A 12,559-nucleotide genomic window follows, 5' to 3' on the forward strand; every position below is an offset into this window, starting at 1 on the left:
TTGCTCATGCCCTCAACCAAACCCTGAAATGTCTGGTGTCATAACCAATCACATGTCCAGCATCATGGAGCTTCTTCACACAGCTCCAGGGCAGACGTTGTGCAGATTGCTGAAGGATCCTGTGCATCTCTGGCTCCGTTTCAGGTGCCAATTCAGGCAAAAATCTGGACCCAAATTGCACCCGAACCAGTGTACAGGACACACCCCAGATGTGACACGTGTGAACCCACCTTTTACATGTCCAAGAAACGGCTCCCCCAACCCAAAATAAAGACAAGAGGTCAGATTGTTTATTTCTCTACATTCATTTCATTCACAATAAAAATCTCAAAAAGCCACAATTCAGCTTTTTAAGTGGGAAAACAAATAGACACACATTTCCTCCCACCCTCAGTTGTTACCAGCAGGCCTGCATGGCGGATGACTGTTCTGACCAGGGAGCTCTCAGTGGCAGTTACCGCTCCATTCTTCTGTAACAGGAGGCACCGTCAACCAACCGAGAGATAAAAGGTTTGCCACTTCCGTCAATTATATATAAAAAAAACAAAAATCAATGCAGACACAAACCCCTTCACTGCGTGTCTGCATTGCTGTGGTCCCTCAGCAGAGAAAAGGGTTGATGCCTCACACTCATGTAGCACTGGAAATCATGCAGTAGGCATGTGCAAGGAGGTAGATGCCATACCTCGGAATAGGAAGGATTTTGTTGCAAATGTGAAGCAGGTTTAAGGACTACACTAGTCCCAGTAGCTGGTGACAATGACCGAGCCCGTGTGGAGAGGCAGTGCCGCCATCACCAAAGCTTACCCAGGGAGGGCTCCTGCAGCAGGAAGTTGGTGAGGGAGGGTGGGTTGGCCATCAGGAGCCACTTCCCTGAATGTGTGGGTTGGTAATCATGACAAGGGCAGACCAAAACCTTCCCTACCCCCATCCTTTGCAGTCAGCCAATCTTAAAAAAAAAAAAAAAAAAAAAAAGGGGCTCTCTCTAAACCGTCCATACATGATTCTTTACAAAGTTCACACTTTGCCAACTAAAAAGGGTTTAAAAATAAAATAAAAAGATTTCAGGAGGAGAAGCAGCAGTGAAGGTAGATCAGGTTTCCAGCATTTGTGACATGTTTGGCGATACAGAAAAGCCACAATCTGTGCAAAGCTCTGCAGTAGTAGTTACACATCTACAGTGGTTTCACCTTCAGGATAAGCTCATCCCTACAACCCAACCCAAGGGACCAGATGGAGTGTGGGGGGCTTCTGTCCTTCCATTGCATGATTTAGGGAGCTTCTCACCCAGAACAGACCCATCTGGTGTTCAGTCATCTCCCAATACACGCTTGGTTTAGGTTACCAGCTCACCAAGTACCGGAGAATGGGAAACAAAAAGTCACATATTTTGAGGGTTTATTCACACCAGCAATAGAGCTAAATTTCTCTCCCCAGTTGCTACTGCCCTTAGCGGCGGGGGCTGTACACAGTGTTTTACCCCCCATTGCTCTGCAAGCACCCCGCAAATGCAGGGCTCAAGGAGTACAAGCATGTGCAGCACCTCCTTATTGCCTCCCTGAAGAATCCAAATGAATATTTTTCTTCAGAGACCAAAGCAAGTGTGAACAAGCCCATAGGTTTACCAGTCATTCCAGGACAGTGTCATCCAGTGTCCAGAACAAGGATCTGGAATTTTACACCCCTCAGCCTCCGTTATAACCTGCTTTAGAATGGCTGTACCACCATGCACCTATTCCCTGTGCCCTTGAATCACTACACCCAGGGCAGCTTCCCCTCCAGCCCCGAGTTATTCACACAGTGGTGGTGGTCACAGCCAAACCAACTAAAAGATCCAACCTATCCATTCCCATGTAACCAATATCACATTGCACCCCCACACCAAGAGGCCTATGGTCTAGTGGGGTTGATTTACTAAAACTGGAGTGCAAAATCTGGTGCGGCTCTGCACAGAAAGATTCCAGGTTTTTGTGTTTGTCGAAGCTTAAATTGAACAAGCGGAAGTTGGAAGCAGATTGGCTACCATGCACCCGATTTTGCAGTTTTAGTAAATCAACCCTAGATGGCTATCTATATATTCCAAAACGACTGTCCCAATAGATTAAGTCAGTGATAGCGAACCTTGGCACCCCAGATGTTTTGGAACTACATTTCCCATGATGCTCATGCACTTTAGCATCATGTGAAATTAATTTCTTAAACATCTGGGGAGCCAAGGTTAGCCATCACTGGATTAAGTTATCCAAACAGTGCCCGAGGTTTTTACCGCATGCTTAGTGTCACAAAATCTTTATATTTTACTCTTTTAGGTTACCTGAGCAGGACAAGATTCCAGCACCTGAAGTTGCTTTGCCTTTTTTTTTTTTTAAAGACAGAAAACAGCAAGATCCCAGAGAAATAGACATCAGTGACAGGCTGAAGCCGTCATCTTTGACGTTATAACATGTCCTTGCATGGAGGGGCAATGACCAAAAGTGTTTACGAATAGGCCCTACAGCAGTTTATTGTAACAAAATTCAGCAGGCTGCATAGTTTGGTATTCAGAACCTGAAGAAAAGAAAGAAAAAATTCACGATTTAAAAAATAAAACTTCTCAGAAAATGCTTCAGCAACCACAGCACTGCTCTCGGACACCTGCCCTAAACATGGCGGCTGTGTACTGCTCTTGCATCACAGCCAAAGAGGGTTAAAAAAAAAAAAAAAAAATTATATATTAGACCAGTGGTCAAGTAAACAGGCTCTCACACTGAGGAACCCAAGTCCCAAAAAGCCCTGCAGCAAGAGCAATGGATAGTGACTGCACAGGATGCTACACCTATACCAGAAACAACTCACAATAAAAAGAAAGCATTTCACATGATACACCGAGTGCTGCGTGTCGGAGAGACCTACAAAGCATTGCTAACTGAGAAGGGGGACTCATACCAGCTGCCACCCACAGACATAAGGGTTTTGTTATTATATTTGCCATTATGCGCAGATTGATGCGTAACCCTGAGAGAGCACTGGAGCACACAGTCACTTTGCTGCTGTAAGGCACCACCGTGAGATTCTATCTGCACCTCACTCAGCGGCTTAGGAGTTTAGACCCCCACAAAGCTTCCCACATCAAAAGATTAAGGCAGAGAAGTGGCTCCTGTTACAGGGGCTCTTAGTCTCTTCCTCCTTCTGTCAGTGAGGTAATGTGAAGGTTCAGAGCCCCCTCAGCATCTTATAAGAGGGGGAGAAGGAGATGTCAGGAGTCCAAGAGGGAAGTCTGTGTCCGTGTGTCGGGGGATTGGGGGGGGGGAAAGAGACGGAAGGGGATATTGGGGTCAGTTTTTCTGCTTGTTCTTCGAGTTTCGAGGAGGAGTAACTGGGCGGGATTGGTTCACACCTCCATAGGCAAACAGTTTCTTGTCAGCAGGCTTTAGGATCTGCAGAAGAAAAATCAAAGAGGATTACAAATGGAAATGCCATACAAAGGACTTGTGTTACAAAAACTTAAAACTTTCCTTGCAGCATGATTTGTTTTGGCCATGCAGAATAAACCCTGCCTGTATAAAGCCTCCCTAAAAAAATAAAACACCCCATGCTTGTTGGTTGATTGGCTCTAGTAAGTGCAGGTTTACATGGATGTTCAAGGGTTGGGACTGATGTGACTATACAGTATGTAAAAGGAACTTGAGAAAAAGCTTATTGGGACGAGAGGAGCTCAATATAGACAATAGTAGACGTGTGGATAGGTTTGTTTAACCTTTGATTTGTTTACAGCAAAAAAAATCCAAGCCAACATGGCAGTTTTTCTCCCCCTGAAGAAGCCCCAACTGGGCAAAACATGTCATAAATATATATCTCAACACCCCGGTGTCAATATACAGGACCATGTTATTTGTGTACAAGATTGTAATATGGAATATTTCTAAATTGAAATCCAATAAAATGTGCATTTTAGGTTTATCAAGTCTACCATTGTCTATATTGAGCCACCTCTAAAGCAAGTCTCAACAAGCCGTTATCAAGGGATGTGGTGCTATAAAAGTTATGGTCACTCACATTTATACAGTACATAAAGTACTACGCAAATTGTCAGCACTGCATAAAATATTCATGCTGAGGAGCCCTTTATAAAAACTTCTCCAGGCAAAACTAGCCACCAAAACCCATGTCTTGTGCGACAGTGGACTCATCAAAAATCGCATGCGTTAAGATGAATGTGAGGCAGGATATATTTTTACATGCTTGGACCCAAGTAACCATGTATATAACAGGAGATTCAGTGCTACTACCCATACACCAAAATATCAGCGGTGCTTGATCCACAAACGTCTGATTGGTGCTTGTGCCAAGCACCCAACCTCCTGTGTTCAGAATAGACCGGGGCAGAGACTACGCCTGGGACCTGTAAGCCAATGGAGATCACTGGAGTAGTGGTGTCTATGTCAGTGATTTCCAAATGAATCGGCCAAGGTGAACCAGTGTAACCTACATGTGGAGACTGCGCTGACCCCTTTCACACTGAGTTTTTCAGGCAGTACAGCGCTAAAAATAGCGCCGCTATACCGCCTGAAAAACTCCTGCACTGCATACTCTAAGTGAAAGCCCGAGGGCTTTCACACTGAGGCGATACGCTGGTGGGAGGGAAAAAAAAAAATCTCCTGCCAGCAGCATCTTTGGAGCGGTGAGAGGAGCGGCGTGTATACCGCTCCTTCACATTTGAAACAATGGGAAACCGCGGTAATACTGCCCCTGCAGAAAATCCGACGGTATAGCGGCGCTATACCACCACCGTGCCTCCCGCCCCAGTGTGAAAGGGGCCTTAGCGATCTTCAAAATGATAAACTGCAATATTGTACATTATGTAACAGGTCTCAAGTTATGCAAGAAACAAACATTTAAATGTATAAAATGTGTCCAACCAAGACCGAAGAGAAATAAAAGTGCAAGTATTTCAATTACCATGCATAATCAAAAATACAAGAACTCATCCAATGCTCATAAATTTATATTAAAGTGTCCAGTGCATTTAAATGCATATAATTAAAGAGTCCTGTGTATTCCAATTTGTGCAAGAAAAAAAGAAAAAACCCTGCACACAAAATGTTGTTAACGTGCAAACAAAATTCATCCAAAAAAAGCTGTTGCAAAAAAGGATCTCCTCCAATCCATGTATCCACACTGACCTCCTCTACCTTATTCACCAACTACTCAGAATAGTCAATAAATCTTATCCAGCAAGGGGTTAAATCAATCCACCACTCAAATCTACATCCTCTTTCCACGAGACCAAACAGGCGCTGCATTGTGTCATTTTAAACAAACAAAAAGGGCAGCACCTGTTTGCTCTCCATGATTGGTCTCGAGGAGAGGATGTGGATTTGAGAAGGCGAGTGGACCGATTTAACCCTTTACTAGCTGGATAAGATAACGTGGCACAAAATGTGTGTGTTGCTAACTATTTTCTGGTGAGTAATTGACGTTTAAATAGGTGGGAGTCCGTGTGTGAATACAAGGATTAGGAGGAGAGATAATTTGGAGCATCAGCACTTTTTGGATGAATTTTGTACTGGCATTCCCCCCCCGCTGTGTGGGGCACCGTGCAAACTGGAATGCACAGTACACTTTGATCATAAGAATCTTAATGTACGGGACACTTTGTTAAAGGACAAGTTATCCTTCCATAACAGGTTACACCCGTATTCAGGGTGTAACATGTCAAGAACAGACCGGCCTCCGCACCTCTCCGATACCTGCTCTGACAGCTAGCAGGGTTCTCTCTCCCCACTAGGTGTCGCACACAAAAAAAAAAAAAGAAAAAAAACACAACACACACGGCTCTGGCAGCTTGTAGTTTTTCAATCTGCTACAACGCTGTGGATCGCCATGGTAGTTCATTCATGCTTCCTGTCAGATTGCATCTGCTTACCCATATGGGAGCAGATACACTGGCTCTGCATGGGACCAGCGATCTGCTGATCACCGGTACAATGCTTTACAAGCTCAAAAATAATAAGCGCATTTACACATATTTTGCAAAAGGTGAACATTACGTTATAAGCACTGGACGCTATGGATGGAGTTGGATAATTGTATGTACTTTTTAAAATACATGGTATTTGAAATGGACACCATTATACAAGGCTATGAGCACTGGACACCTTATGAGTTGGAGGAATGCTTCATGTATTTTATTTTTTGAAGCATGACATCCATTTTTATTTTTTTTTTATTTAAACTTGCACTTTTTTTTTTCGTTGCTGGTTAGAGACATTAATGGATTTATTTTCAACATTTTTGATCATTTGCACCATAAACAATATTGCAGTTTATGATAGAGATTCCCAATAAGGACGGCACATTCACCAGGTATAGTTCAAGTCTTGAAAGCTTTCGAGTAACTACAGCTCCCCCCCCCCCCATATATTTGTGGGTCTATTTACCTTCTTCACATGGTGCAGACTATTAGTTTGTGCCTAAAAACATACACCATGCCGGGCTTATCTTTAACTGCTGCTAAATTTGGCCTGGGCATTGAGGAACCCAAGTCAGGCAAGTGTTAACCCAGTTGCCCCAGGTTTCAATAGATCTGTTCTCCATATAAATATCACAGAAAGCACCAGAGCCAAAGTGGATGACATAGGCAAGACACAGAAGGTAAGAGGGGGGTGGGGAATTGCATACACAGGACATGTCCAAGCTAGTATAGGAAATGTCCTTTTAATACCCAGGAGATGTTTACATTGGACAAGCACACAAGCTTGTGTAGTCAGGCAAATGCGGCAAGCTTTGACAAGCAATTCTGCATTGCTACCGATTTCTATGGGGGAAAAACAGTTTTGAAAAAGGCTGCAATTATGTGGCAAAGGACTGACCTGGAAAGAGCACATTAAGCTTTCATCCACGCTCATCATGGAGCCGGCGTTGTCAAATTCCCCGCAGTAATTGGGTGCAGAGAACAGAGTCACCAGCTGTCGTTTTGCAAAGAACTCGTAACCGTCTTCCACCACCTGTAGGGAGAGAAGTAGAGGGGTCAGCAAGAAGTAAAGGTGCAAACTAGAACCACTTCAGGCAAGATATTTATCTTCTGAAGTCTAAAACTAAAGCGCGATTGGCCACCATGGGCATCATTGCTATTCAGACAGCAGGATTCTCTCCATACCTGATGCGCTCGGCAAATAAGATCCAGGTCATGTTTGTGAAGGAATTTTGCTACGACGTCAGCCCCAAAAGTGAAAGAGACGCCCCTGTCGTTTTCTCCCCAACCGAGCACATCCTTGTCTGGATCGGACCACAAGAGGTCACACAGGAGACCCTGGTCTGGTACGTCTGTGGGACGCAGTATCCTTCGGACTTGTTCCATAGACTGCAAGTCAGGGGAGAGGCCTGAAAAAAAAAAAAAAATTGCAGATGGGCAACACACACAAAGTCGGTACAAGCTGCAGCTAGTAGTGCATACTATGACCTGGGGAAAGGCAAATGTCACCATATAACAGGAAGCATCTCCACAAGGATAGAGCTATCTATCCTTTTTCATACACGTTATACTAGCCAGCTCTTTAAAGTTTTGATTAAAGCAGCCCCGATCCTTTTTTGGGGTACCTCACCAGAGCTCCAAGCCCTTTATCATAGACCCACACAAAAAGCCATGTTCCCTGGGGAGTACCTGTGCAGGCTCACTTCAGAGCCTCGCTGCTGTGTCCATTGACAGACAGTGGGACTCTGCCCCATCCCCACGTCATTGGATTTGATTGACAGCAGTGGGAGCCACTCACACCCACCATTAATCAGGCCAATGAGGGAGACAGCACTTGTATTTAGTCTCTGCATTTACCTGTAGTTCACCTTTGAGAGTGTGTGCGAAATTTTAGTGACTAAAGCTACATTTAAGAACTTTGAAAGCTTTCAGGCCACAGACCATATCAGTAAATCATAAAATACATCCGATGCTCCATGTGTAAGCAATGACATCAGATACGGTAGAGTCACCAGTAATTTTCCTGCGTACAGGATGTAATGTTTTTACCTGTGCTAGCCTGGATATTGTCACAGCTTCAATCATGTGTGGGAAATAATTCAGATGTACACCAGAGGCCATACATGGGAGTTTCTGGTAATGTCTGAGCAGGAGAGACTGGAGACATACAAGAGCCTCGGGGTCTGATGTGTCATTTCTTTAGAGTAGGTCTAGAAATGTACAAGAAATGACAGGACTGGGAACTCATGCATTTGTATTTTGGACCAATGTAACAATCTATGGAGGTTTCTTAGCTGGATTTACCCTCATTGCAGATATCAGTTATAGCTTGAGCACTTTAACCACCTCAGAGCCATGAACCACACAGGACAAAAAAGGCATGACCTGCGCTAGTTATGAAATACTCATCTTAGAATTAAGCTCTCGCAACAGTGCCCACACACCAGATTTGCCCACAATGGTTCTTCTGGGTTAGCGGGCTCCGGTGGGCATGGCACAGGGTCCTGAAGAAACAGCAGGGGCAGCCATTTCTTCAGAGCTCATGTGCCAATGGAGCGGGGGAGTATATAGTAAATATCTCCCAAGCTGTGAGAAATTTACAGTACCTATAGGTAAGCCTCATTATCTAAAAAAAAGCTTGTTTGGCTGTACTTCTACAGATCACAGAAGTGCAATTAGTTTTGCACTCCTGTGACCTGTTTTCAACAGAGAGAAAACTCTGCTGACGTCTCAGATTTCAGTCCAGGCACCCCGTCATCCCGGCCAGGGAGTCTGGATCAGCCAGGTGCCTGACCGAGTCTCAACCTCTGTGTGCCGCTGAAAGCCTGAGATGGCGGCTTCCCACCCCTCCACAGCTCACTGGCTCCAATGAGCAAGGAGGGAGCAGGAGAGCTGTGACCGATAGTATACAGCTCTGAAAACCGAGCAATCAGTAATGTTCGCTTGCTTGGTTCTCAGTGTAGAGGCGTCAGGGGACAGATGCAGTGTGGGACTGATGCTGCATCCACCTAGGCAAGTGTGACTGGGGAGGAGGAAGAAGGGGGGGGGGGACCCACACCCCTCTTTGAAGGCTGAATTCACACTGCAATAAAGACCACCTGAAGCAATTCACCACTCCAGCAGGTGGCAGTGTAAGGAATGTTTCAGTGCATCAAAGCTTTTTTTTTTTATAAACTTTATTTGAAGTGTACAAAATGTACACTTGATTCACAGTAAGGTGCAGCAGTGCTATGCACTTCATCGCTGCAAGTCTACATTTTATTGCAGTGCTAAGCTGCGTTGCAATGTGAACGGGTAACAATTGTTTCCCCGTGTGTGTCCCTGCGGTGGCCGACATTTTAGCATGCGGTAAACTGCCTGTCACTGCATATAATGCGAGTTAGCCCTAAAGCAAGGGTCTCAAACTGGTGGCCCTCCAGCTGTTGTAAAACTACAAGTCCCATCATGCCTCTGCCTGTGGGAGTCATGCTGGTAACTGTCATTCTTGCAATGCCTCATTGGACTTGTAGTTTTGCAACAGCCGGAGGGCCGCCAGTTTGAGACGCCTGTCCTAAAGCTTTTTAGAGATTTCGTCTTTTCATGCGACAGTTCAATCTTCCATATACACAATACTCTGGTGAATCATTGGGCAAGAGGTTTTACATGTCTAATCTAGCTGGGTTTTTTGTATTTTTAGAACCATTATTTCATTTCAAAATGAACCCAAGTACTCTGTGGTGTGCACTGGATGCTCCCCCTCCCACACTAGTCAGAAGCTATTGTTTACACCTAAACAACCTCTTAAAACTGCATTCCATAAGCTACAGAACACGCAAATCACCTCCATGACAGCAGAAGATCTTCTCATCTACAATAGCAGCAACAGGTAAGCAGTTAAAACAATCTGTAAACGTCTTCCATAACTTGATGTTATACCGTCTTTTACCTAAAGGCAGAGAAAAAAAAAAAAACCCTCAGTGGAGATAGATAAAAGCCAAAAACAATTATATAAAAACACCATGCATAAAAAGAGGGAGCCAAATCGATTGATCTTCAAAATTTATAAGGAATCATCTGTAGCCAAAAGCTTACAATATAGCCAATTATAAATGCAGAAAAAAAGATTGCAGCTGTATTCATTAAATGCACGCAGTGAAGTAGCGGAATTTTATTTGGCATCAGCCCTCTTGCAATCTACTGCACAGCAGAAGCAGTACAAGGAGCCCATCAGTTGTAGAGCAGTGCTTGTGGGATTATGGGATGTGTTACTTAAAGCTAAAATCAAGATCTGGCAGTTTATATTAGTCCAGCTTGGACCAAAATATTTGTGTCATACCCCAGGGATCCTCGTGGAAGCTGGAAATCAGTATAATTAGACACTACTACAGGGATTGCCGCTGCTGTCCGAGTCACGTGCAGAGTAGTTGCCCTGATGCTAGGTGTAAACAGGAGCGCGTTTGCTCACAGATGCCGCTCGGGGAACACATTGACTTTTCTCCGATTGGACAGTCACCATTGCCTTGCCTCTCCACCTTATTCAACCAGAGGCTGCTTTGCATTCATTGAGAAAATACAAAGTGTTCCCTGAATGACACCCATGCTGCGCACACAAGCTCCTGCGTTCAGCAAGGAAGCCACATGGCATGGGAACCAGAAGCCAATGGAGGTCACCGTATTGGCGGTGGTCATAGTGGTTTCCAGCTTCTAGGGATCCCACAGGGATTGTATATGCATATTTAAAAGCAGAGTTCTGCCCCAAAAAAACAAAAAAACCTTCCGCTTTTCGGGGGGGGGGGGGGGGGGGGATTGCAGATATCTGTAATACACACAGGTATTTGCACCCACTTCTGGGGAGAGACTCCCATGGGAGTAACTCCACTTCCCGTTGCCGCCCCCCCACCTTCTGGGAAACACACTGGTCCCAGGAAACAGCGGGGACCAACGGGAAAGCACCACGCTACTCGCGCATTCACTCCTTGATTTCCTCACCGAGGATGGCGGCAGGGGCAGCAGAGAGACAAGCGATTGCTTGTCTTCTGCTGCTGACATCGCGGGCACGCTGGACAGGCAAGTATCCATTAATTAAAAGTCAGCGGCAGTATTTGTAGCGGCTGGCTTTTATAAAAAAAAAAAAAATTGTGGGATCTCCGCTTCAACATGGTCCAAGCTGGAATTCTTTGTTGGCTTCCATTTACTTTGCAGATGGGAAAAAAAAAAAAAACACCAAACACCCTCATTGGTTGGGGGTTCCCCCCCACTTACATTCATCGTAGAATCCATAGATTCGGTTGATGCTGGCACACTCATGATTTCCACGTAGCAAGAAGAAGTTTTCTGGGTATTTAATCTTGTATGCCAACAACAAGCAGATTGTTTCCAGGGACTGCTTGCCACGATCCACGTAGTCACCCAAGAACAAGTAATTACTCTCTGGGGGAAATCCACCATATTCAAACAATCTTAACAGATCGTAATACTGTCCGTGTACATCACCTGGGGAAGAGGAGCACAAACATCAATTTCAACTCAAACAAGTCTGAATACCACTCATCTTGCACTATGAGAATAGCACTTTAAAATAAATCAGATTCAGGAAAAAATAAATAAACTCTTGTAGTCCATTTCATTCACATAATTCAAAAATAATGATGCACACATTTCAAAATGTGACAGTAGGTGTGGGGAGAAGATCTCTGGCATGCTGGTGTGTGTGTGTGTGTGTGTGTGTGTGTGTGTGTGTGTGTGTGTGTGTGTGTGTGTGTGTGTGTGTTATGGAATTGAGAGCTGCAGGAACATGTTTGAGAACATGTAACCTGCTCCTGAAGGTTAACATTTTTTCAGCTTCTATAATTTGACATTGTATTGTACCTTCAGGGTCTGTGCACACACGGAGGTGGGGACAAAACACACCCCACATTTCTATTGATCCAGCTGATGCTGGTCAGCACTAGGCTTGAGGCAGGCCAGCTATAGACTAGCAGCCAGTGTCAGTGACAAGTTTTAGGAGCCCCTTTGTTGTGGTCACTGAAATCACATTTATTGGCTCCTAGCTCCCAAAACCTACAGCAATCTGACCACTCTTTAGGATAGGATGCATCCATCTCACCCATGTTAAGGCCACAATAGGGTTGACTTCGTAAAACTGGAGAGGACACATCTGGTGCAGCTCTGCATAGAAACCAATCAGCTTCCAGACTTTGTCAAAGCTTAAGTGAACAAGCTTAAGTTAGAAGTAAGGGGGGGGGGGGGGGGGAAGAATCATGAATCAAGTTGCAAGGTCAAATCAGATTTTCAGCAAATCAATCGCCCCCCCCCCCCCCCACAGGACCGGCGCAGACATCCCGCCGGTCCTGAGGGCAGGAGTTTAGGCGAGGCCGCGGCTCCTCAGGACCGGCACGGTGCCCATCAATAAATAACAACCCTTGATTCAAATCGTCAAGGAAGATTTTTTTTTTTTTTTTTTTATATCAGATTATTTGGGGGGAGAATTAGTTAGAAGTCAATTGGCTACCATGAACAGCTGCACCAAGTTTTGCCCTTGTGAGTTTTAGCAATTCAACCTCAGTGTGGGGATTCAAGCCCGAGACACATCCAACAATGTTTCTTCCATTTCCACACAGCACCCAA

At 44.8% G+C, this 12,559-nt stretch overlaps 1 protein-coding gene across 1 annotated transcript in view; it reads right to left on the minus strand.

Moving 5' to 3' along the window:
- Positions 1-268: 268 nt before the first annotated feature.
- Positions 269-12,559, minus strand: part of LOC120943131 (serine/threonine-protein phosphatase alpha-2 isoform-like) — a 34,600-nt gene continuing 22,309 nt past the window's right edge. The window contains exons 3-7 of the mRNA XM_040356252.1: positions 11,195-11,425; positions 9,774-9,878; positions 7,139-7,362; positions 6,852-6,986; positions 269-3,416 (exon numbers count right to left, since the gene is read on the minus strand). Coding sequence (XP_040212186.1) covers positions 3,315-3,416; positions 6,852-6,986; positions 7,139-7,362; positions 9,774-9,878; positions 11,195-11,425 — 797 coding nt within the window. The 3' untranslated portion in view covers positions 269-3,314. The remainder of the gene's footprint in view (positions 3,417-6,851; positions 6,987-7,138; positions 7,363-9,773; positions 9,879-11,194; positions 11,426-12,559) is intronic.

Source organism: Rana temporaria, chromosome 6, assembly GCF_905171775.1.
Source record: "Rana temporaria chromosome 6, aRanTem1.1, whole genome shotgun sequence".
In the NCBI taxonomy this organism is placed as follows: domain Eukaryota; kingdom Metazoa; phylum Chordata; class Amphibia; order Anura; family Ranidae; genus Rana; species Rana temporaria.